This window comes from Solanum tuberosum, unplaced genomic scaffold (assembly GCF_000226075.1).
Source record: "Solanum tuberosum cultivar DM 1-3 516 R44 unplaced genomic scaffold, SolTub_3.0 scf00527, whole genome shotgun sequence".
In the NCBI taxonomy this organism is placed as follows: Eukaryota; Viridiplantae; Streptophyta; class Magnoliopsida; order Solanales; family Solanaceae; genus Solanum; species Solanum tuberosum.
In genome coordinates this window covers 189316-214968 of record NW_006239447.1, presented here as the reverse complement: position 1 = coordinate 214968, position 25653 = coordinate 189316, and the positions used below count along the sequence as shown (strand labels likewise).

The following is a 25653-nucleotide window of genomic DNA, read 5'->3' as shown; positions in this document are numbered from 1 at the left end:
AACTTTCGATCACTAAATTTACTATCAATAAAACTTTAAGATTCACTATATTGGCCTAGAAGGAAGAGACAATAACATTTTCAGTCCCACAAAGAATTGACATAGACACTCATATACATGAAATCAATAAGATAAATGTTTCATCTTGGGCATTTTTGCTTTCAATAAGTAAATTATAAAGAAATTTTAATGAAAATATGTATAAGATCTTTAAAATTGTTTATAAAAATAATATATTAAGTATGTATATTAATAAAATATATGTATATAATTCATCGGTTCGGTTCGGTTATTTCTTCAGGTTTTATCGAATAAAACCATAATCAAACCAAATACTATCGGTTTTCAAAAATCCAAAACCAAACCAAACCAAACCCAAATAAAATTGGTTTTATTTTCTCGATTTGGTTTGGTTTTTCGGTTTGAATCGGTTTTTATCCAAACCGTGAACACCCCTAATTGTTATCAAGTAATGAACAATTTATTTACCAAAAAATACTATAAATTAATTTAAGAATTCGTACCATTTGCAAGGGTTTGGTTTTCAATTTAATAATTTTAGTTAATGATTTTAAAAAAAAACTAAAATAGAAAACTATATATGTAGTGATGTCTTTTATATTAAAAAAATGTACTGAATATCGTATGTATTCACTTTTAATCAGTGTAAATAGAGTGGAATTTGAATTTAAGATTGAACTTTGGCCTATGCAAATTTGAAAATGTATGAAAGTAAAATAATCAAATTACAATTGCTAATTTTCATAAGTCGGGCAGATTAGTAGTATAAGAAATTTGAGTGTGATTTTTTTTTTTTAATTTCATTTACTTTTATTACTATGACTTTTACATCATATAATACGAGGAACAAATAATATATATCTATCAATTTATATTGATTGTATGTATGCAATTCAACTAAGTTCATTGTTTACAATTTTTATACTTCATAATCAACGTTGCGATTTTTTTTTTTTAATATAACTTTATGATTTGTTCTCGATTTTTTTTCTCGAGTGCTCGTTTGATTTTAGCTTTTTTGTTTTTTATGCAATTACAATTCTTGCTCTTAATATATTTTTTTCAAATTACTTTAAACTACTTGATTTTCCTGCACAGTTTTGTTGTTGTCATGCTCATATTGTACTCGTTTAGCTATTAGGCTATGTGTTTTGTTTCTTGTTTAATGCTTTCGTAATGATTAAGAAATAATATTCACTCGTATTTTGATGAATTTATCAAAAAGATATTGCGCAACTCAATGTTATAACAATGCAAGCATCTTGAATTTTCATAAGCTAACATCTTGGATGAGTTGAAAAGTGTTCAACATTATTAAGAATGAGCAGTTTATACATAAGAGAAAATTTCAGATTTTTTGAAGCATACAAAATTGTACGAAAAAAGATATGGTAGATGTTAATTGAAATAATTTAGTGTGTTTACAACATTGTTGAATTAAAACATGTATTTATATTATGGCTAACCCTCCATGAAAATTTCAAAAGGCAAATTGCCCTTTCTGTCAAACTAGAGAGGAGAAAGATTGATCACTTGTTGTTTATGTATTCTTTCACGATAAGTATTTGGCAAAAAATTCTTAATTAAATTATAAACGGTATGTACTCTAAAAAATGGAGTTTAAATGAAAATAGTGAACCAACAAGCATGAAGTTTGTGTATTATGAACTTTATCATAAAAACATGAGTTTCACCAATGATCTACGTCATCTGAACGGAAAGGAACATCAAAATATTTCAGAATGCTACTCATTCTGATACTCATGCTTATTTTCCCTCTTGCTACTGTTTTTATCTTACATAATGCTCATGTTTATTTTCCCTTATATTCATTTTGTAGCCCATCATATCATCTACATAAAATAAGCATGTTGCTATTATTTTTATTCACATAATGCCATGTTTACTTTCTCTATCTTCATTGCTATACAAGTGATTTGTTATATATTATATAGAGAGAAGAATTAAAAACACCCATAAACTTGGCGTAAATTATTAGTTTCGTGCTCGAACTATTGACAGTCTTAAAAACACCCATCTACTTGACTAACTGAAGATAAATGCACCCCCGATACACTCTCGATATGCCACACGACATAACAAGTGGTCTCAAACTCTTGTAGGGTCACAAAGTTCTTAATAAAAAGTCGAGAGAAGTGTTGAAAACACTCCTAAACTTAACGAGAATTTATGGGTGTATTTCACTAATGTTGCAAGATTGGGGGTTTATTTAGCTTTAGTTAATCAAGTAAATGAATATTTTTAAGGCTGTCAATTATTCAGGAATGAAACTAATAATTTGCACCAAGTTTAGGGGTGTTTTCGATACTTTTCTCTATTATAATAAAATATAAAATATAATTTTGACAAACGGATGAAATTATGTTCGGAGTTCAACTACCCAACAAAAAGTATCCATCTTTTTATGACAGAATTTAGACGGACTATTCCAAATTTTGAGTAAAAAACTTGACTAAAGTGCAAGGTTTATAGAATTACAAGGACTTAACGTATAATAAACGGTAGTTGCATTCGTGACGCGTGTGATGCTTCATATTTTTCCATTGACGAAATTACCCCTACGCAAAACTTTCGTAAACCAATAGAAACCAATGGGTGGGAATAAAACATGTCCAAAAGATACAACATGTTAAGCTACGAAGTACAACCGTTTAAGACAGCATTAGGAGGCGAAAGGGCATTTCAATTCACAATCTTTGCAAACCCTCCATTGACTCTCAAGTGGTAGTGATGAAGAAAATCTCTCCCAAAATCTCCGCTGCTTCCCCGCCGGTACTCCGCCATCGCTCCGTTCTTCTCCGGTGACCATTCGATGATACCGATGTTCAGATAACAAGTATGAACAATCTTATAAAGATGTGCTGTTTTTATGATTGATTTTTTGTCTTTGTTGTTTGGGAGCTGAATTGTTCGTTTTTTGGTTTAGTCATGATATGTTCAGCGTTGATTGAGTAGTTTTTGGTTCTGGATTTGGTTTGATTGGACTGGAAATTTAGGTTCTCTGAATTCCGTTCTGTGGTTGTTGATTGATGTTGTTGCTTTATTAGCTGGATCCTGAGCTTCGAACTTGATCTTAGCTCATGTGTACTAAGAATGATTTCAGATCTTTTGGCATAATATGAAATTAGTCAGGAGAACTGTTTTTGTACATTTACTAGTGTGAAAGATTTGAACTTTTTGGATTATCTGAAGTATTTGTATTATGATTTATAGATCAGTAGAAAATGTAGTGAACCTCTACTGCTAGAGAATCCAAAATTTTTGAACTTCGAAATTAGAATGGTACCGAGGATGGGTTACAATTGGTGAGGATTCATAAAGACAACTCGAAATATCTTGTGGTTGTTGTTAGTTTTGTATTTGTATCATGATTGGTGATTAATTGAATAGACGTTGCGTTTCTGTTTAAGACGGCTGGTGATTATTTTTTCTAAGTTATCTTCACAGGCCAACATAATATGATTCCATTAATGTGGATCACTTAGGACTGTTGAAATCACTGCTTAACTATGTTTTACATTTCCTTGGACATGGATCATGTTAAGCCTTTTCTAACCTTTCTTGTTAAACATTCTCTGATGAAGCATTGCTTTCTGTGTTTGCAGCTTCTGTTTCTTTACCCAACTGCAAGATCACGGTATGCATGTAGAAGTTGTGTGAGTGTAGTGTAATAAGGAATCAGTTTTTTCCTTCTTTCATTACAAGGATCAGCTGTTAAAATGTGATCATGATACACTTGCAAAAAGTTCAGTAAGGCTGAATAAGTAAGAAATTAGTTATATCTCATTTCTCTTTGGAACAGTCCTTTTAGGCTGTGAATGTTGAGGATTGTCTAATGGATAGAAATGTTGGAAAAGGCATGATGGGACAGCAGAACTATGAACAAGGCCGCTATGGCTCCGTGGAGACTAGAAATGAGGTCATTGGTTCTACAAATCAGAGATTCTTCCAGGATCCATCCAGTTCTATTAATACTAACATAAGACCTCCTGATTCCACTGTACCTGTTGGAGCTAGGCCTGTAAATTATTCTATTCAGACTGGTGAGGAGTTTTCTTTGGAATTCATGCGGGGGGTTAACCCTAAGCAGCATCTCGTTCCACATGCATCTGGTGGGACTACTGGTGCAACTTCTTATATGGACCTGAAGGACATACTTGGAATATCTCATACAGGTTCTGAAAGCGGATCAGATATCTCCATGATTGCCTCAATGGGAAAAGGTCGAGATCAAAATCATGAGAGATCTAGGACTTCTGCAAATGATGAGAAATCCTGCCACCAAGTTGCACAATCTGTGGCCAGAACCTCATCAAGAAATAACAACATCCGTGGGTATCAAAGTCATTTATCTTCTAGATCTAGCACATCAGGAAAGTTGAGGTTTCTCTGCAGTTTTGGCGGTAGAATTATGCCTCGTCCAAGTGATAGAAAACTTAGATATGTTGGAGGTGATACACATCTCACTCGGGTCAGTAAGGATATTTCTTATGACGAGCTTATGCAGAAGATGTTGACAATATATAGTAATGTGCATACAGTAAAATATCAGCTTCCTGGTGAGGATCTTGATGCATTGGTGTCAGTTTCTTGTGATGAGGATGTGCAGAATATGATAGAGGAATGTCATGTTCAAGAAGGTGATGGATCACACAAACTGCGAATTTTTCTCTTCTCTAACAGTGACTTGGATGATGCTCAAGCTGGTGTTGAGAATGTTGAGGGAGATCTAGAGATGCAGTATGTTGTTGCTGTCAATGGCATGGACTTCGGGTCTAGAAGAAACTCAATTGCTCTGGCAAGTGCTTCAGGAAATAATCTTGATGAGTTTCTTAGTTTAACAATTGGTCAGGAGAATGGTCGAGTTGCTGCTGATGCTTCTCATCCAGTGGCTGGTGTGCCTCTAACTGGTCAATCTGCTCATGTGATGGAGTCAAGTTCATTACATGCCTTTGACTCCAAGCAACAAGGGTACCATGGTCAAACTATTCATCATGGCGGTGCTGAATGGAGACCTTTACCCCCTTCCATGCCTGTTGACAACTTCCAAAATTTAGATGCCAAAAACACTGGTTTGCTGCAGTATGGGCATGATCCTCATCCACCTAACTCCTCACAACTCGGAGATAACTTTGTTGTTAGTTCTAGCCACAGTTACCTGAATGGGGATGGAGGTTCAACTCACGAACAGCCATATAGAAGTTCACATATGAACGGCCAAGAAGCACCAGCTGAAGTGGTAAAAATGAAAAGAGACACCTCTTTCCAGAAGAAAGTTGAACTTGCTAAAGATCAATCTCTGGAAAAGGAAATGCTTAAGGAGGCAAAGATGAAAAGAGAAAACTCTGCACAGAAATTGAATGAGCCTGAGAAAATGCGATCGGTGGAAACTGAAAAAGCTGTTTCCTTGAATTCACTTGTTAGTTCTGCTCCAAGTCACGTTTCCCGAGTTGAAGCATCAAATTCTGCTGCTACGGCAGTTCCTGGAAATTCTGTCGTGCCTTCTAAAATTAATGAGAAGAGTCAGGAACAAGTGCAAGGCACAGTGTCTCTTGGATCTGTTCAAGAAGAAAAACCCGATGGATATAGTGAAGATAGCCACTTTTCGGCATCTGGTAGAACTTTGAACGCAGGCTATGGTGACTCTGAAGTATGCCCATATGACCTTAGCTACGAGCCACCTTCAATGCCTCCACGAGTTTTTTGTTCTGAACGTTTGCCCAGGGAACAGGCTGGCCTAAATCGCTTGTCCAAATCTGATGATTCCTCTGCTGCACAGTTCATAATGACCCACGCACACTCTGAAGGCAGCCAGCAGATCCTGGAATCAGTTGATAAATTACATGATGTTGGGAGATTTATACAGTCCGATAAGAATCTGTCTGCTAATCAACCTGTTACCGAAGAGAAAAAGGTTGAACATCAGCAGTCTATAGAGTTAGGTGACAATGCCAAGGGAGTTCATTCAAAAGTCGGTCAAGATGTTTCTGAAGCAAATCTTGAGAAGCCCGAACTGAAAGCAGCAACTTATGCCGATAAAGTGAAATCTGGACCTAGTAATCCTATCACTAGCAATAATGTTCATGACGTATCTGCTTCCAAGCCAACAGAGCTTCATTGGGGTGATGCAGCTGCAAATAGACCAGAGGAAAATAAAGCTATGGGGCAAACACAGCCTCTAGCTGAGAGAGAGCCTCAAATTGCAGCAGCAGCCACAGGGAAGCCATCTGCTACCAGTGGCTCTCCTGAGCATGGTGACATTCTTATTGACATTAATGACCACTATCCCCGAGAGTTCCTCTCTGATATTTTTTCCAAAGCTAAAATAATGGGTGATTCATCAGTGCCAGCTCTACTGCGTGCTGATGGAACTGGTTTGAGTTTAAATATGGAGAACCATGAACCAAAGCGCTGGTCTTATTTTCAAAAGTTTGTCCGAGATGATTATGTCAGAAAAGACGTGTCTCTGATAGACCAGGATCATCTGAGTCTCTCTTCTTCTCGTGCAAATGTTGATGATGGAGCATCCATGGATTATGGTTATCCTCCTTTTAAGGGCGGTGGAGCTATGATAGACCATATGGACTCCCGAATGAATATTGAAGGTGATATTCAACATCCATCGCGCGATGATGTTGGACCATCCACCATGAATGTGCCTTCAGACTACAATCCTACTCAAACCACAGGCATCCAAAGCATGCAGTATGACGGTGCAATGCATTCAAAAATACCCGAATCCGATTATCAGGTATTCTTTTTGAATTGTTGAGACTTCTAGCAGTGTAATTATGCTTCAGGTTATATTGTTGTCTCTTATTTTCTGAACTCGTACAAATGTGATTAAAAAACCGTTTCATTGTACTTGAAGGATGAGAACCAAGAAGTTCAGGATACTGGTTTTCCACTCATCGATCTCTCTATGGGAGGTTTTGATCCAAACTCATTGCAGGTATTGTGGACTTGAGCCCTCGTAAATATCATAGATCTGGCATATCTTGAAGTATGTATACTATTTTGATGGGTGAGTCTTAGGCGAATGAGTGATGCAGGCAACCAAAGGTAGCATAGGTCACAGCCAATAACAGTTCTTCATGCCAAAAGTATGGGATAAATTCAAGTTCTGATTTTCTGCCTAAAAATCCTTATATGACAATAAGTTTGACATGAAGGCTAGAAATTTGTGGTTATTGATGGTTTGTTGAACTATGTTGGGAGCTCAACATATCTTCACTTCTCGAGTCCTATCTGCTACATTATTGCTTTGCTTGGGGAGGAGGGGGGTTTTGGTTCATATACATGGCTTGCTCCTTTGTATCTTGAACTTATGCATTTATTTAATGCAGAAATGAAGAGACTATTTGTAACTTGTTGCTTTAATTAGAGATGAGGGTTTTTTGCATTTATATGCATGACTTGCTCGGCATCTTCAGTTTATGCATTTGATGCAGATATTGATTTTGTTTTCTTACTTTTACCAATCAAGAATTGTTGAAATGGAATACATTTTTGAATTCACTGTTCCAGATTTCTGTTTGGTGAGTTGCATGTTCAACTAGATTACCCTTTTAGTTAAGCTGTAATAAGTACATGCAGCTGTAATTTGAGTCAGTTTTTGTACTCAACTTGTTTTTTTTATCCCTCACAGATTATCAAGAATGAAGATCTTGAGGAGTTGAGGGAATTAGGTTCTGGAACATTTGGAACTGTTTACCATGGAAAATGGAGAGGAACTGATGTTGCCATAAAGAGAATCAAGAAAAGTTGTTTCACAGGCCGCTCATCAGAGCAGGAGAGACTGGTGAGCGTCTTTGGATACGTGTAATTATGTCTGCCACAATATAATCAATCAGCACCTGTTTTCCTGACTCATCAGCTTGAACTCCAACTTTGTAATTTGTATGACCAAAGTTGTATAAACATGTTTTCGCTTGCATTGGTATTCTTCATGCTGTATCTTTGTGTTGCTCTGCTTGCTGTTTATGCTGTTCCATGAGACCGTGTACAAACTAACTTAAGGTTTACAGACTTACACATTGTTGCAAAATATATGTTGGACCATTTTAGTCAATTTTATAGCAGTATAGAAGTAGATGTTGAGCAAATTTCATTGTAGTTCAGAAATCTAATTCTGTTTTGATTAAATTTAAACCTGTAGAAGTGTATTAGTTCATATATTTGTCATGCTTTGAGGTTTTTTTTATACTAGCATTTTTGTAATGGAATCAATGAACTATTTCCAGACTCTAGAGTTTTGGCGTGAAGCTGAAATTCTTTCAAAGCTTCATCATCCAAATGTGGTGGCATTTTATGGTGTAGTGCAAGATGGGCCAGGGGGAACTCTTGCAACATTAACAGAATTCATGGTGAATGGGTCTCTCAGACATGTTTTGCTTTGCAAGGATAGGTGTTATTTTAAACCTTTCAACCTTTATATTATTTCAATTTATATCTAGCTCTGCTTTGGTGTTTCCTTATGACAAAACTTCTTACTTTCTGCCTATTCTGACTTACCAGACACCTAGATCGCCGCAAGAAGCTCATAATTGCAATGGATGCTGCATTTGGAATGGAATATCTGCATTCAAAGAATATTGTACATTTTGATTTGAAATGTGACAATTTGCTTGTCAACTTAAAAGATCCTTCTCGACCCATCTGTAAGGTGTGTACAAGTATATAATGGTTTTAATTTAATATTTTAGAAGGAAAAAAAGGTCTGATGATTGTAATCACTAGCTGATATATTAGCATATCTAGGAGCACCTTTCTTTTTATTGATAATTCATGTAATGATCTTAAGAGTGCCTTTGAACTGCAAATACTTTCCTTCGCAACTTACTTTGTTATTCACTCATCATGATCACGAGTAACAAGTTCTATTGACAGAAAATTCATTTCATCAAGAAATGAACAATAAAATGTTGTGTAGGATCAAGCAAAACTAAAAAACAAGATCATGTCAATTTATTGTAGGTTGGTGATTTTGGACTTTCAAAAATAAAGAGAAATACGTTGGTCACTGGTGGTGTTAGGGGAACCCTTCCATGGATGGCTCCCGAGTTATTGAATGGTAGCAGTAATAAGGTTTCTGAGAAGGTAAGCTTTCAGATTCTAATCTTTACATTGACATATCCAAATCTGATATGAATACATTTTTGTTTCTTTTTGTGGCATGGGGATTGGGAGAGCATATTTCGTGCTGATCAACCCAAATTTCTATTATTAAATTTTCATGCTAGTCCCCTTTTAATTTGTGATGGTAGTAAGTGCGTTGATGCTTCTCTCTATCTGTTTTCCAAACCTTCGAAATCATTTGGATGGCCTGTTCTCTGTCATTTTCTGTCTATTAAATTTCTGCAGTCAATAACTTCTCCTTTTGTTTTTCTATGCTCCCGCCAATTTCCTTACTGGTAATCTTTGTTTGGCAATCAAGTTGATAAGGACTTTAATGCATAGATCCATGTAAAGATATGGCACCTAGGCCTAATTCAACCCCAAAAGCTAGCTCATGAGGGGTGGATTGCCCAAGGCCACATAAGGAGACCACCAGTCCATTTTCCAACCAATTTGGGACTTTTACCTACTCTAATACCCCCTTCACGCCCAGGCCCAACTGGAGCGTGGTCCGGGACCCCAAACGGGGATGGACCTAGCTCTGATACCATGTATAGTTATGGCACCTGGGCCTAACACAACCCCAAAAACTAGCTCATGAGGGGAGAATTGCCCAAGTCCATATAAGGAGATCACCCATCCATTCCCCAACTACTGTGAGACTTTTACCCACTCTAACAGTACAAGAGATCTGAGAATTTAAATCAACCAGTATGAATTATTTTCCTTGGTTAACAATATTTGTCGTTTTTCTGATATTTGCGGGTTCCTTAATTTTCTTTTTTTCCCCATAAAGGAAATAGGGTTATTAGGTGGTATATCATATGCATATGTATTTCATTGTCTGAGTGACATTATTGAAACTTTGCAGGTTGATGTTTTTTCCTTTGGGATTGTGCTCTGGGAAATTCTGACTGGCGAGGAACCCTATGCTAATATGCATTATGGAGCAATTATAGGTTTGCCTTACTCAATCCTCATTTTATCTTTGTCTCTTGCTGTTCAGTACTGTCATCTTCTTTTATTGCCTTCTCGACATGAAATAAAGCTGCTTTCAAAATTAAACGAGTGAGTGAGTGTGAGCTCAATTAACAGCAAAAAGCAACAATCACCAATTTTTTTGACTGGAAGAAAAAACTGCATAAAAGTGTAATGCATAAAGTCAGGTATATTTAATATTCATCCCCAAACGACAGAATGGTCGTTTTTATATTTAATTAAGAGAGGTTTAGTCTCTTCAAGGACCAACACGTTGAATGACGTTGATGCACTCAAGAGTCAGATGTCGATACTCTAGCTGAAAGGCACTTAGAAAAGCAATTTAATGAAGATAAATAGAAGCATAGCAAGTTTAATTGCTTCTAGTTTCTACTTCTCGAGTGCCACCAATCTTTTTGAAAGCCTTTTGGAATGTTGAGCGTGGCTGAACATACAGTAAAATCTGTAATGGAACACTTTTTGCTTCCCTTAGTCCCATCTCATCCATAGAATGCCAAAGGTGTTTCTCAGGGTAATTCTATCGGTCCTCCCATACTGAACTAGGATGCGTAGCAACTGTCATAAAACCTTCACGTCGTTTATTTATTAATTAACATAGCCAGGAATTATGAGAGCTAGAGTTGGAGTTCAGGAACTCATGCCTCCTGATATCTCATGTTATATGCAGGTGGTATAGTCAACAACACCTTGAGACCACCTGTTCCGAGCTTCTGCGATCCTGAGTGGAGAATTCTTATGGAACAGTGCTGGGCTCCAGACCCTTCTGTTCGGCCATGCTTCACCGAAATTGCCAGACGTTTGCGTGCTATGTCTGCGGCATGCCCAACAAGACCACAAGCTCATCCACCTCAAAACCAACAGCCTAAGTAATCTGCATTCCTGCCTCGATATTCTACAAGAAGGATAATGAATATATCTGTATCATATTTAGTGGGGGAGAATTGCCTTCTTCAGGGTGTGAAATAACATTGTCGTTAAACTAATGATCGACAGAGTATATATATATTATTCCAGAGAAGCATAAAAAAAATCATGATATATTGCAACTTGTAAAGCATCATCATTTGTATCTAAAAGTGGAACTCTTTGGCCTACGAAAGAGACTGATGTTGGTTCTTGAGATTAAAAGAGTTTCAGCTTTTTCAATTTTTTGTATAGTAAAGCGAAGACGTTTAATCCCACCAATTATTTGGGTTTTTGCTCTGTTGGAATTAAGAACATTCTATCCCAGAACAAAATTTTCTTTTGATTGCCTAAATGTTTTTTTTTCTTTTGACAATCACTTATCAAAGTTTTAAAATCATTAGAATGCTCACTTATTATTCAGATGAAGGAAACAATATTTAGAAAAGATTCTATAAAAATATGCATTTTTCGTATATGAAAAATATATTAAAAGTGGAGTATATATGATTGGTTTGATTCAGTTTTAGTTCACCCTTTACTTTTTGGTTGAAGGGAGGACCATCATATGGCTTGGTCCACTCTTGGCTAAGCTCTTTGGCATTAATGAAGGTTAAAGGGAGGACCATCACATTAATGAAGATTACCAGGATGCTTCCTATAACTAGTGTCTATTACCCAATAATCACTTCTGCTCAATGCAATACATAAGCACTTGCAGCAAAGTTTCAAGATGGAAGTTAAACACATGTTAATGTCAAAAAGATGTCATGCAGAACATCCATTAATCTCAGTAACCATTTTTGGTGTACTACAGATCTCATGATAGATAGATAATATCCTTTGATTTGATCATTCATTCATTTGTTGAAACAAAAAATTATACATAGAATATCTGTCCAACATTTAGTAGGCTCTCATGAGGGACATTGAAGATTACACTATTTTCCCTGCATATTTTCCTAAGAAACGCATATATATAGTCGATAGCAATTTTCTTGTAGAACCTAGAGTCCCTCCTTGCTCTAACCACAGTGTTTCCAAGAATGTGTACAACCCCAGCATCTCTACAACGATTTAAGAATTCCATTTCATCCGCTTCTGCCTGGCTGCTCTCACGGCCTGATGATGTGACTGTGTTGTTCCCTTGAGTAGGAGATTTAACAGGAATTATTGAGTCCACTGTCGAACATGTGAAGTCATTATCTCCTGTAGTTGAGTTGCCATTACTTCGCAGTAGGTAACTCGCTGAATGCTGAGTTTGCTGCCCGTATAAGCTGTATTCATCGGAGTCAGAGCAACCTTCCATCATATTCTCCAGCCGGACAAACAGGAAGAGGTTATCAAATAGCTTTCTCTCGAACTCCTCATCTTTCTTATGGAGGTCTTTGTAACCATACCTCGCAACACAACGGAACATGTGAAAACTCTTGGGTCCTATGCGCTTCATGAGGAACCTCTCGTCTTCTGGAACAGTGTAAACTGGAAGATACTTCACACAGACAAATACTACAACTGAATGTACAGCTGGCAGATTCGTGATGAAGTGAGAAAAGATATGTGGCACTCCACTAGCTAGCTCGGTGTAGACAAGTCCTATCCCAGGGACACGTACAAGTCCTAAGCTGGGGCCAAGCCCAAGAATCCATGCCATTGATACCTTGCTGTGCATTTCAAATTCATAACGTTTCACAGTTCCGTAATGCCAGACATACATGATGACAAAAAAAGCTGCAGCAATCACAAGTGGAACCCAACCACCCTGATCAACCTTAAATAGCACCGCAGAGAAGTAGGTACATTCAACCACCAGAGATAAGAAGGTGAAGACAAGGACAAGAACCCAATGGCAGCGCCAAACTAATAACATTATTAAGGTCATGAGGAATGTCGTCACCAACATGACTATCACAACTGCCGTTCCTGTTCAAGAAAATGCTACATTAATATGTAAGTTTCACGTGAGGTGTTCCACATGGGGTTAATGTCAAATGCAGGACTCTGTTTCAGCCATCCTATTTAATTTTACGTGTTACATCTTCATTTAACAGGTCATTTTTATGCAAAACTAAGTCTACATATCTAAGTTGTTTTCTTTTAGGGTAGCACTATCCTACCTTATCTCATCTCAACTTCATTTTCTTTACAAGACAAAATTTGGGTAGGATAGAGCTTGACGGGGATAAGAGAATAAGGCAGGGGGGTCTTTAAAATTCAGATGAGAAAAGAGTTGTACGGGAGAATCCATGCTATTTAAGAAGTATAGCAGCAACTCCCCAATCCTAATGAAGTAGTTTTTCCAGAATCCAATGAACAACTCCATGCTTATTAACCTTGCAGAGCATATATTGTGTTTTACTTTTTGACAATTGAGATTTTGCTCGGATGGTAAGCACCCTCCAACCTTGAGGTTGTGGGTTCGAGTCACCAGGGAGCAAAAAGGGTGGGAGCTCCTAAGGAGCAGTAAGAAAATGTCTTTTACTAAGTTAAAAAGCCTTGACTCTCTAAATTGCTTCTCTGTAGTGCAAATTTTGGTTGACTTCCCCTCTACTTTCTTCAATTATATCATCTTTAGTAGCATCACCATGAAACCCAATTTTGTATACTATCAGTTGATTTATCTATAATTAGGATAAACAAGTATGTGCTCATGGCAGATCCCTGCTACAAAGCGATTGCTACTGAAAACTCCTCTCTAATCTCATCCTACTGTTCTCACACGTAAAGGTCCTTCTAACATATCCTTAAGCAGCAGTTTCAGAAACCACACAACCAGCCACATCACATTTATCTGTATTTTGCATCAGGTAAAGTCAAACAAAATCAAGCAATATTATATTCAACACACATACTCACCATATGCGTTGCCAATTTGGCTTTGATTTCTGAATCCAGCAGTCACAGCGATGCAAAGAACCATAAGGATCCAATTTATATCAGGAATGTATATCTGGCCGAGGAACTTCTTTGATGTATGTACTACCTTGACTCTTGGGAAACAGCCATGTGCCAGAGCTTGCTTGATTATTGAAAACGTAGCGGTGATTGTTGCTTGACTTGCAACGATAGCAGCTAATGTTGCAACAATAAAAACTGGCCAGTATATGCTATCTGCATTACCAAAGAGATGATCTGTCAAAGACATTACAACTTCACACTTTAGCTTTTGGTGTCAGCTTCACTAGTAACAGAATTTCCATTTTCTTTTAACCCTTGTTTTTCAAAAAAAGGGCAGCAAAATGCTCCCTTCTAAAGACTGTAAAAAACTAACGTATAAATCGGGTACCAGAGTATTCAGACAACTATCCTTAAACTTTGAGCAGTCATTGACGACAAAAATGGTAGTGTAGAATTGAGGCATAATTACTGGAATAGAGCAGGTCCCAAGTGTCTGACACATCACTAGATAAAATGGATGGATTATAATATTGGAATGAGTTCTTTAGATTCATCAGCTCCACGGTCAGAAATGGCCATGGAATACATTCTGATGTTTGGTGTGGGAACTCAACTTGGAAAGACAAATTCTTCATAATCTATTTTTTATCACAACTAACAAGGAGGCTACAAGCAGATCTTCTCAGAAAAGATGGACGTCAAGTGTAATGAAATATCTTTCGAATTCCCATCAACATATGAGTTGGAATGATCTCGATGTCTTTTCCCAGAAGATCTACAGTTATACTTGCTCTGGAAAAGAAGACAACATTTGGTAAGGGTCATCATCAAAGAACTTCTCGGATAAGTTCTATTATGATTGTATTATTCACGGGGAAGGGGGTTCGAGGAAGGGACTCGAGGCCTATGTGGATACAAATATGGAAGACATGAGTACCCAAGAGAAAAGCTTTCTTCACCTAATTGTCTCATGGAAGTGCTCTCCTAATGACAGGCAATATGAGAAGCAAGAGGATGATAATAGTTAGTTAGCACTGCTTCTGTAAGGGAAGTGGGTTAGATACAATCACACATTGCTTTACTGTATCTTAACTACAGAGTTACTATCCTAGGTGTATGCCATGTTTGATGTGGCCTGGGTGCTACCTAGAACTGTGGAAAATTACTGGTGACTTGGAGATTGAGATATGAAGCAAGAGAAAAATGTGTTGTGGAAAGTATCATGTTTCTGCATTTTTGGCTGAAAATGGGAGAAAGGAACAGAAGCGTTTTGAAGGAATTGGAAGTCCGATGGGGAGAGTAACTATCTCTTCTTTATTCCATCTGTACTTCTGATGTAGAAAGGATACTCCATGTTATACAGATCAGTGGGGTGGATTTCTTTGCAAGCTTAATCTACACTCAACATAAACCTTGATGAGACGTCAACAAAAGCACCTTGACTTATAAAAAGAATCTAGTTTCCATTACAGTGAAAACATGGAATAGAATCCACATGTTATACAGATTTGAATGGAATTTTTTGAAAGCTTAATCTACACACAATATAAGTCTTGATGTGACATCAACAAAAGCATATTTGACTTATAAAGAGAATCTAGTATCCATTAGACCATTACAATGAAAACAAGGAGTGCAATCTAACAAGTAGAACTAATTTTCAAAGGCAAAGTCTAGTGGAGCAGGAACACTGCAGTATCTTCAAGTATAACTCGAGCAAGGCGCATCTTTTGGGCCGAAGGGCACAGCACCTTAAGACTATTTTTGAAACTGGTAATGTTAAAAGAAAGGCACAGCACCTTAAGACTGCCTCTCTTAATTTATCATTTGTAGGAGAAAGGGTTTTTAGCTTCAGTAGTATTCAGTGCATGATTCAGTTTTGAAAGAGTATTCAGTGCATGATTCAAGAGTACTGCTTTCTGTAAAGGAATATTTTAGAGAAACTGGAAAATATTCATTGGATAAAATTTGGTCTTGGGTTTTCCTTTTCTAAACCGGTTTACCAACACAGTCTTAACTTGCAACAAGTCCATTCTAGCTGTCTCACTTTGTGACCAGAGTCGACATACTTTTTCTTTACTTCTTCCAATTCACAAAGTATGCTCTAATGACAAAAGTTAGGTAAGTTAGGGACATATCAGGAAAAAAGTTTAGAAAACTAGGGACATGCAAACTGACAGCTGTCAATGAAAACATACTCTAAGCTCTATTGACATACAACTCATAAGCATTCACACTACTAATCGATTTTGACACCAACGTGGACCAAAACCAATAGATGTAACAACATATATTCAAGTTAAGAAAGCAAAACATGCCTGGAATAGAACGGTAGAATGCATCGACAACATGTTCCTTATTTTGCATGAGGTATGCTGCTTGCCCCATATATGTTAAAAGAAGGCAAGGGAAAACAATGACTGTGAAAGCAAGCTGTATTGCTGACACCGGAAAATGAGCAAGATCAGCAAAAAGTGCCTCTGTTCCTGAAGTAGTCAACAAGGAACTATCAGAATTCAAACGGTCATTCTTAACCATCTAAGAAGCTATTGAGATATGACAATTCAAAGAGATGTTTGTGAAGAGGATAAAACCTGTGATGCTGAGCATTATTCCTCCCAGGGATGTCCAACTGTCTTTCTTTCTCCTCCTAAAATATCTATATATGTACACAGGAGAAAAGGCCCTCACAACAGAGCTATCATATTTCCAGATGTTGAAGATGCCAATACCTCCTACTAAAAGAAACCAAAGCAGCACAACTGGAGCAAACAGCCAACCAACCCTGTCTGTGCCGTAGTGTTGTACGCTAAATAAACCAACTAATATAATGACAGCAACAATCACTACAACATCTGCATCAAAGGATGGATAATAAAGTCATGGAAAATGATTAAAACAGAAGCGGTTAAGAAGATGAATCAACAAAGGAAAAAAAGTGGTGTTAACAAATAAGTAGAATAGTACCATTACTCATCTTTGGATGGTCCACCTTGATCCCACCAGAAGCTGAAAGAACTGAGAATTTTTTTCCCGAATAAGTTCTTCATCATAAACTTAGAACATAAAAACTAATAGAAACATAAACCAAAATATAGAGTATAAATCTTCATAAGCTTTCTCATACTCTATCACACCAGAACTAAACCATTTTCCTTTTGACTAAAATATTTTATTATTGTTAGAGAACAGTATTGAAAACACCCCTGAACTTGGCATAATTATTAGTTTCATTCCCGAACTATTGACAGTCTTAAAAACACCCCTCTACTTGACTAACTAAACTTAGATACACGCCGAGTTTAGGGGTGTTTTCAATACTTCTCTCTTATTATTATAATTATAAAAAAAAGTCTCTTTTTAGTAATTTCTAAATGCATAAATTTTATTTTTTAAAGAATTAAAAAGTGTATTCTGAATTGAGAACAAAAAACAAAATAGATTAATTTCATACTCTGAATCAAGTCATTCTTTTCTAAAGGACTTAAGTGCCTTGATCTCAGTACTACGAAACACTTACTTCCGTTTCTAATTGTGGCATTGGCAGGAAACATATACAGAGAGTAAAGATACCATATAAAGTGGCATGCTTTACTTGGCTGGTAGTGAAAGAAGCTGCTCTAAACCAGGACAATCCGAGGAAAAGGGGTATATCAATTTGTTCAAGGTGCTACTTTTGTGGCCAAGAGGCCGAGAATATCAGCCATCCGTTCCTATATTGCAAAGTGACTAGTCATCTGTGGGACTTGTTCTCGACCTCAGGGATATTAGATGGGCAATGCCAGGATGAACAATTGACTTTCTATCATGTTGGAATGATGAAGGGGAAAAATACTACCAACAAAGCCAGATGGAATATTGTCCCAGCAGCTATTTGATGGACTGTCTGGAAGGATAGAAACTTCAGATGTTTTGAAGATACAGCTAGTACTATTCAGAAGATCAAGAAGAACTGCATTCTCCATTTTTGTTTTTGGTGTGAAGCTAAATATATTGATGATCTAGATTCTATTCTACAGGTTTTAGATTCCTTGAAAGAAGAGCAAGGATTGTATCTTGGTTTTTGTTGTAAACACCTTTTGGCTTCCAGCACAATCTTTGTGCTGAAGATTCATATGACATACTGGAATATGTTACTTCCTCAAAAAATTAAAATTGTGGCATTCAATCGGATTAAACTTTATCTTTTGATCAGAATTACTAATGAACACTACCACCTTTAGTTATCCATTATAGGCAATACGAGGTGTTGTCTCTACTAGGGTGTGCATTTTTATCGAGGATTAAGCTGGTCCTTGATGGATTTAGGTCATTCAGGTTGCAATCGTATCCTACCGATTGTAAATTTTTTCACCATAAACTAGAATAATGAACTTCTGTCAATCCAGTAGACGACAAGTAAAAGACAAGCTTCAAACAAGTACCTGATATAGCCGGAGTAAGAATTCCATCACCTATTACCGTGCAAGTGCCTATAACTACAAGAATAAGAAGCGAGTTCTTCCTGAACGGATATGCCTCCAACCATCTTTTTGTTTTTGCAGCAAATGAGTGCTCATGGAATGTGCTGCGACTATAAGTTGTCAGCTCTTCATCTGTCCGGTGTTGGTTGGGAATTGTCTTTATCTTAGCATGGCGACATAACAAAGAATAAAGAGCAAAGGTCCCACCTGAAAAGACATAAAACTCAATTTTATCATCTTTAACTTTTTCATGCATTAATTAGAGAACATATCTTTCATATTGCTCTACAGTTGGGAGTTGATTTATGAAAAATGTAAAGCACATGAGAAAAAAGGAAATTAAGTTGACTAAATACCAATATCAAATGAATGCATGCAAAATGCAAAGTCCTTAAATGTAAATGTAGAATGAGCTAAGTTCATTACCTTCATGATGTGTCTCTAACATTGTCAACATAAGAGCAATTGGTTTATTGCAGTAAATAATTAACTTCAATTGATAGGCAAAATGATCTTTAAATTCAACATATAGTAACTGCATCTCCATGTGAAATTAAGATATACTGAGCAAACAACTATATATCTTAACAGTATTATCCAACAAGCTTTTCTCAAATTGCAATACAATCAAAATTTTCATTCACCCTTTAATCATTTCGACATTTTCAACTTCTGCAACTTCTTTGATCCTTGCCCTGTTCAATTTATTTTCTTTTTCTTCTGAAACAGCGGAGAAGTAGAGATTTTTAAGGGCGAGAAGAGAAGAAGTCTCTGTAAATGGAGATTTTTAAAAACAGACAATAACAAGGTCAAATCTTGCCCAAAAAGTAAAACATGGTCATCATCGCAGCCTCTTTCGCACAATTACTCCAAAGGGGGGAAAAACAACATACTCACGCATTGAGACCTACGGCTGAGAATATTTTCAATTTGTTTGTGTAATTCATAAACAAGGGCTGTTGGTTAAGTTGCATCCTTATAATTTCATCTCTATATCTCTATCTCTCACATAGACAGACACACAAACAAGCATACAAATCCTTTTGACTGCTTCAACCCAACTTCACTGCTGAACTGCTACGTCAGTTTAAGCCAGAATTGAAGGGTTCTCTCCAACTTGACCAGTCTTGAAACTGCATTAACTGGACAAGGGAGCAAAAAGACCCAACCTGTCCAGCCAATAAAAAGGTGCCTAATCAAGTTAAGCCAGTAACATCCTGTTTCAACAATGTCTTAGCAACATTTCTCTTGAAAGTTAAAGCTACCAGTGGAATAAACATTTCATACAGGAAAGCAGCTCAGTATGACGGCAAGCAAAACTTAAAAACCATGAGACATGCATAATACAAAATCATCAACTAAATCAGATGAGTGACTTGAACTCCGGAACTAGCTTACCTTGACCATTGTCGTTTGCTCTACAAACTATGAAAACATATTTGAGGAGAGGGATAAGCGTGAGGGAGTATATAATTAGTGAAAGTGCGCCAATGACATCCTCTGGATCATCAATTCCATGGGGAAATGTATTGTAGAACACATACAAAGGAGACGTCCCCAAGTCTCCATAAACCACTCCCAGACTCTGAAAAGCAAGCCGCAGAAGCAACAATGACGAGAAAGTCTGAATTAAGACAACTGAATCAGCACACTGGGAGAATGAGTGATCACAACAAAAAATGAACTCATAATTTACTCCATTCCGTAATCAACCAAATACTCACAATAATGGGATCATAAACACTCATAATAAGTAAAAACATGACTATAGGACATCTGTATATATGCACCAAATCAATATTTGTCAATTGCTCACCAATAAGACATCATCTACTTTTGAGTTCATAAACATGAAGTCAACAGGTTTTCAACATGAAAAATTACCTTCCCACACCCTACCCTCCACCGAGCCACCTACCCCCACCCAAAGGGCGACAAGGAGAAGAAAAACAGCCTTCCACATGACATGAATCGAGAAACATGCTAGGATCAAAAGAGTAATTCAACCAACATTAAGATGAATTAGAAGATACAATAGACTATTCAATTACATATAACAAATTAGTCCCCTGAATAAAAGAAAAACATTAAACCAAGCAGAAAAGAGTAAAAGTGCATCAATCAAGTAAACTAGAAGAAAAGCTACATCTTACCTTTTCTCTATACATATTTCTTAGTCTTCCTGCCTCTTCATCCATAGGCTGATCAAGCTTTTGGTCTAAATCCCACATGCCTCCTTTAGTTTCACCACTGTCTTCATCAAGCCCCATCCCTGAAGCCATCTTTCAAGACAACTATGATTCAAGAAGATGCAAACCTAATAGACAACATTCAACCACCCAACCTTTCTAATCAACCTAAATGAACACTCAATTCAATTCAAAGAACTGATCAACTTCCAAAATGAGTTTACCAAAAAGTCAAAACTGGAAATGAAACAGTTCAAGAACACCAGTCATATAAATTTTTCATGAGTGGGGACAGCTCGAAATCCAACTCCAATCAATAAAAGCCACAGAAAGTCAAGAAACCAATTCAGAAACCTCTTTTCCCAATTTAGCTAAATACCCAATTCTCCTTCTTTTCCCAAAAATGGTTCAAAATTCAATTTTGAACCCAAATAAATTCAACTATGAGGAAATGAGAAAACCCCCACTTCATGAACCGACAGATAAAAGATGAATTTACGTCTGCACAAAGAAAAGTTTCAGTTTTTTGGGGGGTCTTTTTTTTTTTCTTCTTTCTTTATGTTAGTTCCTGTGCATCCTGCGGCTTCAACAGGAACTCACCTCCTCATTTTCCCCCTATATGCTATGTTCCTCTCCTGAGGAAGAAGAAATTACGAATCAAAACAAAAAATTCCATCGTTTTCATATGCTTCTTTGTCTCTCTCTCTCTTCTCTCTCAAGGTCCGATAGAGAGAGATGTCATATTTGTTCTGCTGGCGTGGCGGACAGAGAAAGAGAGAGAGGTCACCAACGTTTGGGGTGAAATTTTTTAATGCGAATTTAAATTTAATCAACTTAGATATACATATTAACACATATTACTTTGTTTGAATAGTTATTACGTATTATTTTATAATGTATCATATAATATTATATTATTTAAATAAATATAATGTTTGGATATATTGTATCGTTCTTGTTACATAATGTCATATATTCATAATTTGAATGATAAATCCTCAAGAAAAGTATAATACATAGAACTACTTTAAAAAGACAAGATAAAAAAATAAAACATGATTATTAAATAATAAAATAAGAAGAAAATATATGATCACACAAATCGATTGTTATATAAAATTGTTTTTTTTTGTAGTTTACTAATAATAAATTTAAATGATACGGTACAATAAAATTTACGTAACAATCATTAAATATATAATACAATATAATGTGTAATTAACAATAATCCAAACAAGTTGCTAATGAGTAAGCACCTAAGTAAGGATCGGCGAAAATATCAATTTTTTCTGTAATGGTCACATTTTCAACATAATTCAAATTATTCGGTATTTCGTATCTAGTATTTTATTTTAAAGTTAAATTAATTATCTTTTCATACCGAATTATAATCACCACGTATTAATCATCATTCGATAATTCATCAACCCTATATTTACTCCATATAATTTCACGAGCAATGCATCAACCTTAACATCTATGAAGGAAAAATAGTTCTTGCTTATTAATCAATCAAATTAAAAGATTAAACTAAAGCAAAAAGGACAAACAAAAAGTTAAATAATATATTATCATCAGCAAAGCCACTAAATAGGTATTAAGAGGATGAATTTAGGCTTTAATACGATTAGAAAATGATTTGATCATATTATTTTTTTCCCTTTTAGTATAAAGCATAAATAAAAAGAAAAAGAAAAAATTAGGCCTACCAATATTGTGTAATTCATGTGATGTTAAAACCTACCATTTTTGTATTAACAAATTCATGTATTATTTAATTTGGTTCTTCATAATAAAAGAAAGATATAAGAAAAAGACACAAAATATTTATTTAATAATTAATATACGTAGGTTCATATATTTGTGACAATATTTTAAAATTTAATATTTTTCCCTAATTATTGTAGCTTAAAGAGTGTTCACATGCTTGAGGACCCACAAAATTTGATGATGGAAATCCATATAGTTTGTAATTTTTTACATTAATTCTAGTTTTTTTTTTCCAAGTTTTAAAATAATGTTTACATGCATGACGTATTTTGTTTAATTAGTGTCTACTTTCATTGAATTTTCATATGATGATGTAACATAAATCTAATTTTTTTCTTAACCAATAATCTCTTCATTGATAAGATCAAAGATTTCACTCTTATCTGTCCAAAAATAGAAAAATAAAACTTTTGAATTTTCATTTTTTTTCTTTTCTCCATTAGGGTAGGTATAGGGAAGGGGGAAAGGGTGTTTTTTTAATTTATATATATGTGTGTGTGTTTTGACTTTCTGTTGATGCATGATTTCAATTTAATTGATTTGTTTCTAATCATTCGATGTCTGATACTCTTATAATTCATATAATTCGGATTCATGTAAGAAATAATCACTTTTAAAATTAAAGCTTTGAACATATGTGAGTAGTTTGATAGTTTGAGCAATATCATTATTTGATGGTGATTGAATAGTGAGTGCAATTTTAGATATTCATGAGTCAACAATGATGTAAAGATAGAATTGAATTCTAATATATTACTCCCTCCGTTCCATTTTATATGTCATCCCTTTCTATAAATAGTTGGTCCATAATACTTGTCATTTCATAAAATCAATGCATAAATTAGCATATTGTTCCTTTTTGTAACGATCGGGTTCCGTCGTTATAGAAATGCCAACGGGGGAAAAATTGGGATTGGAAAAACTTTTTCGTAGTACTTGAATTTTCCCAATCTTGTCCAGATTTGGACGAAATCGGAGTCCTTGAGGTGTGGGTAAATCTGGTAACAATCGGGTGGAGTAATTATAGTTTTGATTGCATGAGTGGTTAGATAACTTGTTAAGGAATCCGTACGACTTTACCGAATTGAATTTGGGCAAGTAGAACTCCCATAATCGATCTTAGCGTGAGAGGTATTTTCTGATCATCATGGGTTAGAGATGTGTAGTGAAAGGGGATTTTGGAATTTCTTTAGTTGACTCTCTGGTTCTGTTTGTGCCGCTTTGGCGGGAGTCTGGCCGTTATGGTGGGGATGCTACAGCGGGACATGGGGCGCTGTAGTGGGTACGGTGGGACTTACAATCGTAGAAAATGATGAATAGCTCACTGGTTCGAAAATGCCGCTCTGGCGGGACTTGATGTCGCTCTGGCGCCGCCGCTACAGTGGGATGAGGGCCACTGTGGCAGGTCAGACGCGACTTAATGTCGTTAATAAACCCCTTAACGACCTTATTTGGCACTTTTCGACTTTTAGAGCTAAGGAACGACCCCCAGGCGATTTCTACTCATTTTTCACCATTCTTGAGGCTAAAGGTAAGCTTTTCACTCCCCGAATCCGTTTCTCGATCCGTAGAATGTAATAGAATGGGTGAATATTGATGGGGGGAAGGTTTTGTTATAGATTCTATGGTGGAAACAACCCTAGTTTGGATGTTTGGGATGATGAGTTTGATCTAGGGTTCATAAAATTGTTATAGTTTCGGGTAATTAACGATTGTTTGTTGATTTTCGTGTTATTGTGATTGTTTGTAGACCAAGAACAAGCGGAACGAATCCAGAAAGGGAATGATCAAGTTTCTTAGGGTTTCAAGCTTGTTTTGAGGTAGGTGATGGTTGTAATTCTATGTTTGTGTGATGTATGCTTGTTCTTGCTTCATTATGATAGTTGTGTATGTATGAATGTTGCAATGTTGACCACACATGTTGTAAATGAGATAGATGAATATCATTGCCATGAAATCATGATGTAAATGTATGATCTTGATGATGTACTTGTGATTGTGATTGTGGTGTGTGAATGAGATCGGTTGCCACGTTTCGGCATAACTAACTTGGATCGATTGCCACGTTTTGGCATAAAAATGGGATCCGGTTGCCACGTTCCGGCATGCTAACTGTTTGAGTTTGGGTTTCGTGAGAGGACCAATGATTTGTGATAAATGCATATTGATGGGCATGTTGAATAATATTGTAGATGTTGATATATATGCATGTGATTGTAATGTTGTTTGACTTGTTTATGTTGCACTAGTGGGATAGCCGCGTGATCCTACCAGTACACTGTGGTTGTGTATTGATTCTGCACTTGCTCTTATTTTTGTTGAGTACAGGGTATCTTCACGCGACTACTGACAGACCTCGCCTAGAAGATCAGTGATCAACGCTTCGAATTCAAGGGCGAGCCAATTCTTCCAGGCTGCCATGGGATTCTCTTTCATCTTTGTCCATCATTTCCGGACTTAGATATTTGTTCCAGTTAGTTGATTAGTTCATTCGTTGGGGATTTATCCCTTCTTGTTTAGACTTGGATCATTGTTTAGATGTTTTGGTACATTGACTTTCAGGTTTTAGGTATTAAATTTCTGCATTTGTTAGTTAATTAACTTTCTTCCGTAACTTAATTGCCTTAGTATTGTTTTAGTTGCTTAGTTTGGTTGTAGTAGTGGTTCTCCCACCGGATGGTTAGTGTGGGTGCCAATCACGACGGTCTGAGTTGTAACACTTTTTTACCCTTGTGAGTTATTAGCATTGAAAACATACATTTGATCAACTTAGAAAAGTTAAGTAAATTATTCATGTTCACTGGTTAAATTGATTAATCAAAATAAATTACTCCCTCCGTCCCATTTTATATATCATCCATTTTTATAAATAGTTGGTCCATAATACTTGTCATTTCATAAAATCAATGCATAAATTACCATATTATTTCTTTTTTACCCTTGTGAGTTATTAGCCTTGAAATTATACATTTGACCAACTTAGAAAAACTAAGGGTCTGTTTGGAAGGACACCCTGGTAATTGAATTTGGTGTAATTGGTGTAATTACACTGTCTTGTCCTGTTTGGAAGGACATGTAATTACTTGGTCAGCAGGTAATTGGTGTAATTGGTAGGGGTAATTGGTGTAATTGGTAGGGGTAATTACACTCTACAATTCACAGGCAGATGTTGTGAATTGCTGGTAATTACATGGTGTAATTACTACCTGATTACTTTTTCATTTTTTTTACTCTATTATTTTAATTTCTTTTTGTTTTTATTTTTTTTAATT

General features: G+C 36.1%; 2 protein-coding genes across 2 annotated transcripts; one reads left to right on the top strand and one right to left on the bottom strand.

The window, feature by feature from the left end:
* Positions 1-2723: 2723 nt before the first annotated feature.
* LOC102595305 (uncharacterized) lies at positions 2724-11369 on the top strand. The gene is made up of 9 exons (XM_006364992.2): positions 2724-2878; positions 3648-6793; positions 6914-6994; positions 7691-7843; positions 8286-8449; positions 8560-8707; positions 9019-9141; positions 10031-10118; positions 10826-11369. Exons 2-9 carry the CDS (start codon positions 3878-3880, stop codon positions 11026-11028), a joined length of 3876 nt encoding a protein of 1291 aa, XP_006365054.1. The 5' UTR covers positions 2724-2878; positions 3648-3877; the 3' UTR covers positions 11029-11369.
* A 443-nt stretch (positions 11370-11812) lies between these two features.
* Positions 11813-21408, bottom strand: LOC102594972 (potassium transporter 11). The gene is made up of 8 exons (XM_006364991.2): positions 20576-21408; positions 19821-20046; positions 18384-18629; positions 16927-16977; positions 16554-16814; positions 16278-16445; positions 13918-14172; positions 11813-12984 (listed from the first exon to the last, which is right to left on the bottom strand). The coding sequence occupies exons 1-8, from the start codon at positions 20702-20704 to the stop codon at positions 11942-11944; spliced, it is 2379 nt and encodes a 792-aa protein (XP_006365053.1). The 5' UTR covers positions 20705-21408; the 3' UTR covers positions 11813-11941.
* Between the last annotated feature and the right edge of the window lie 4245 nt (positions 21409-25653).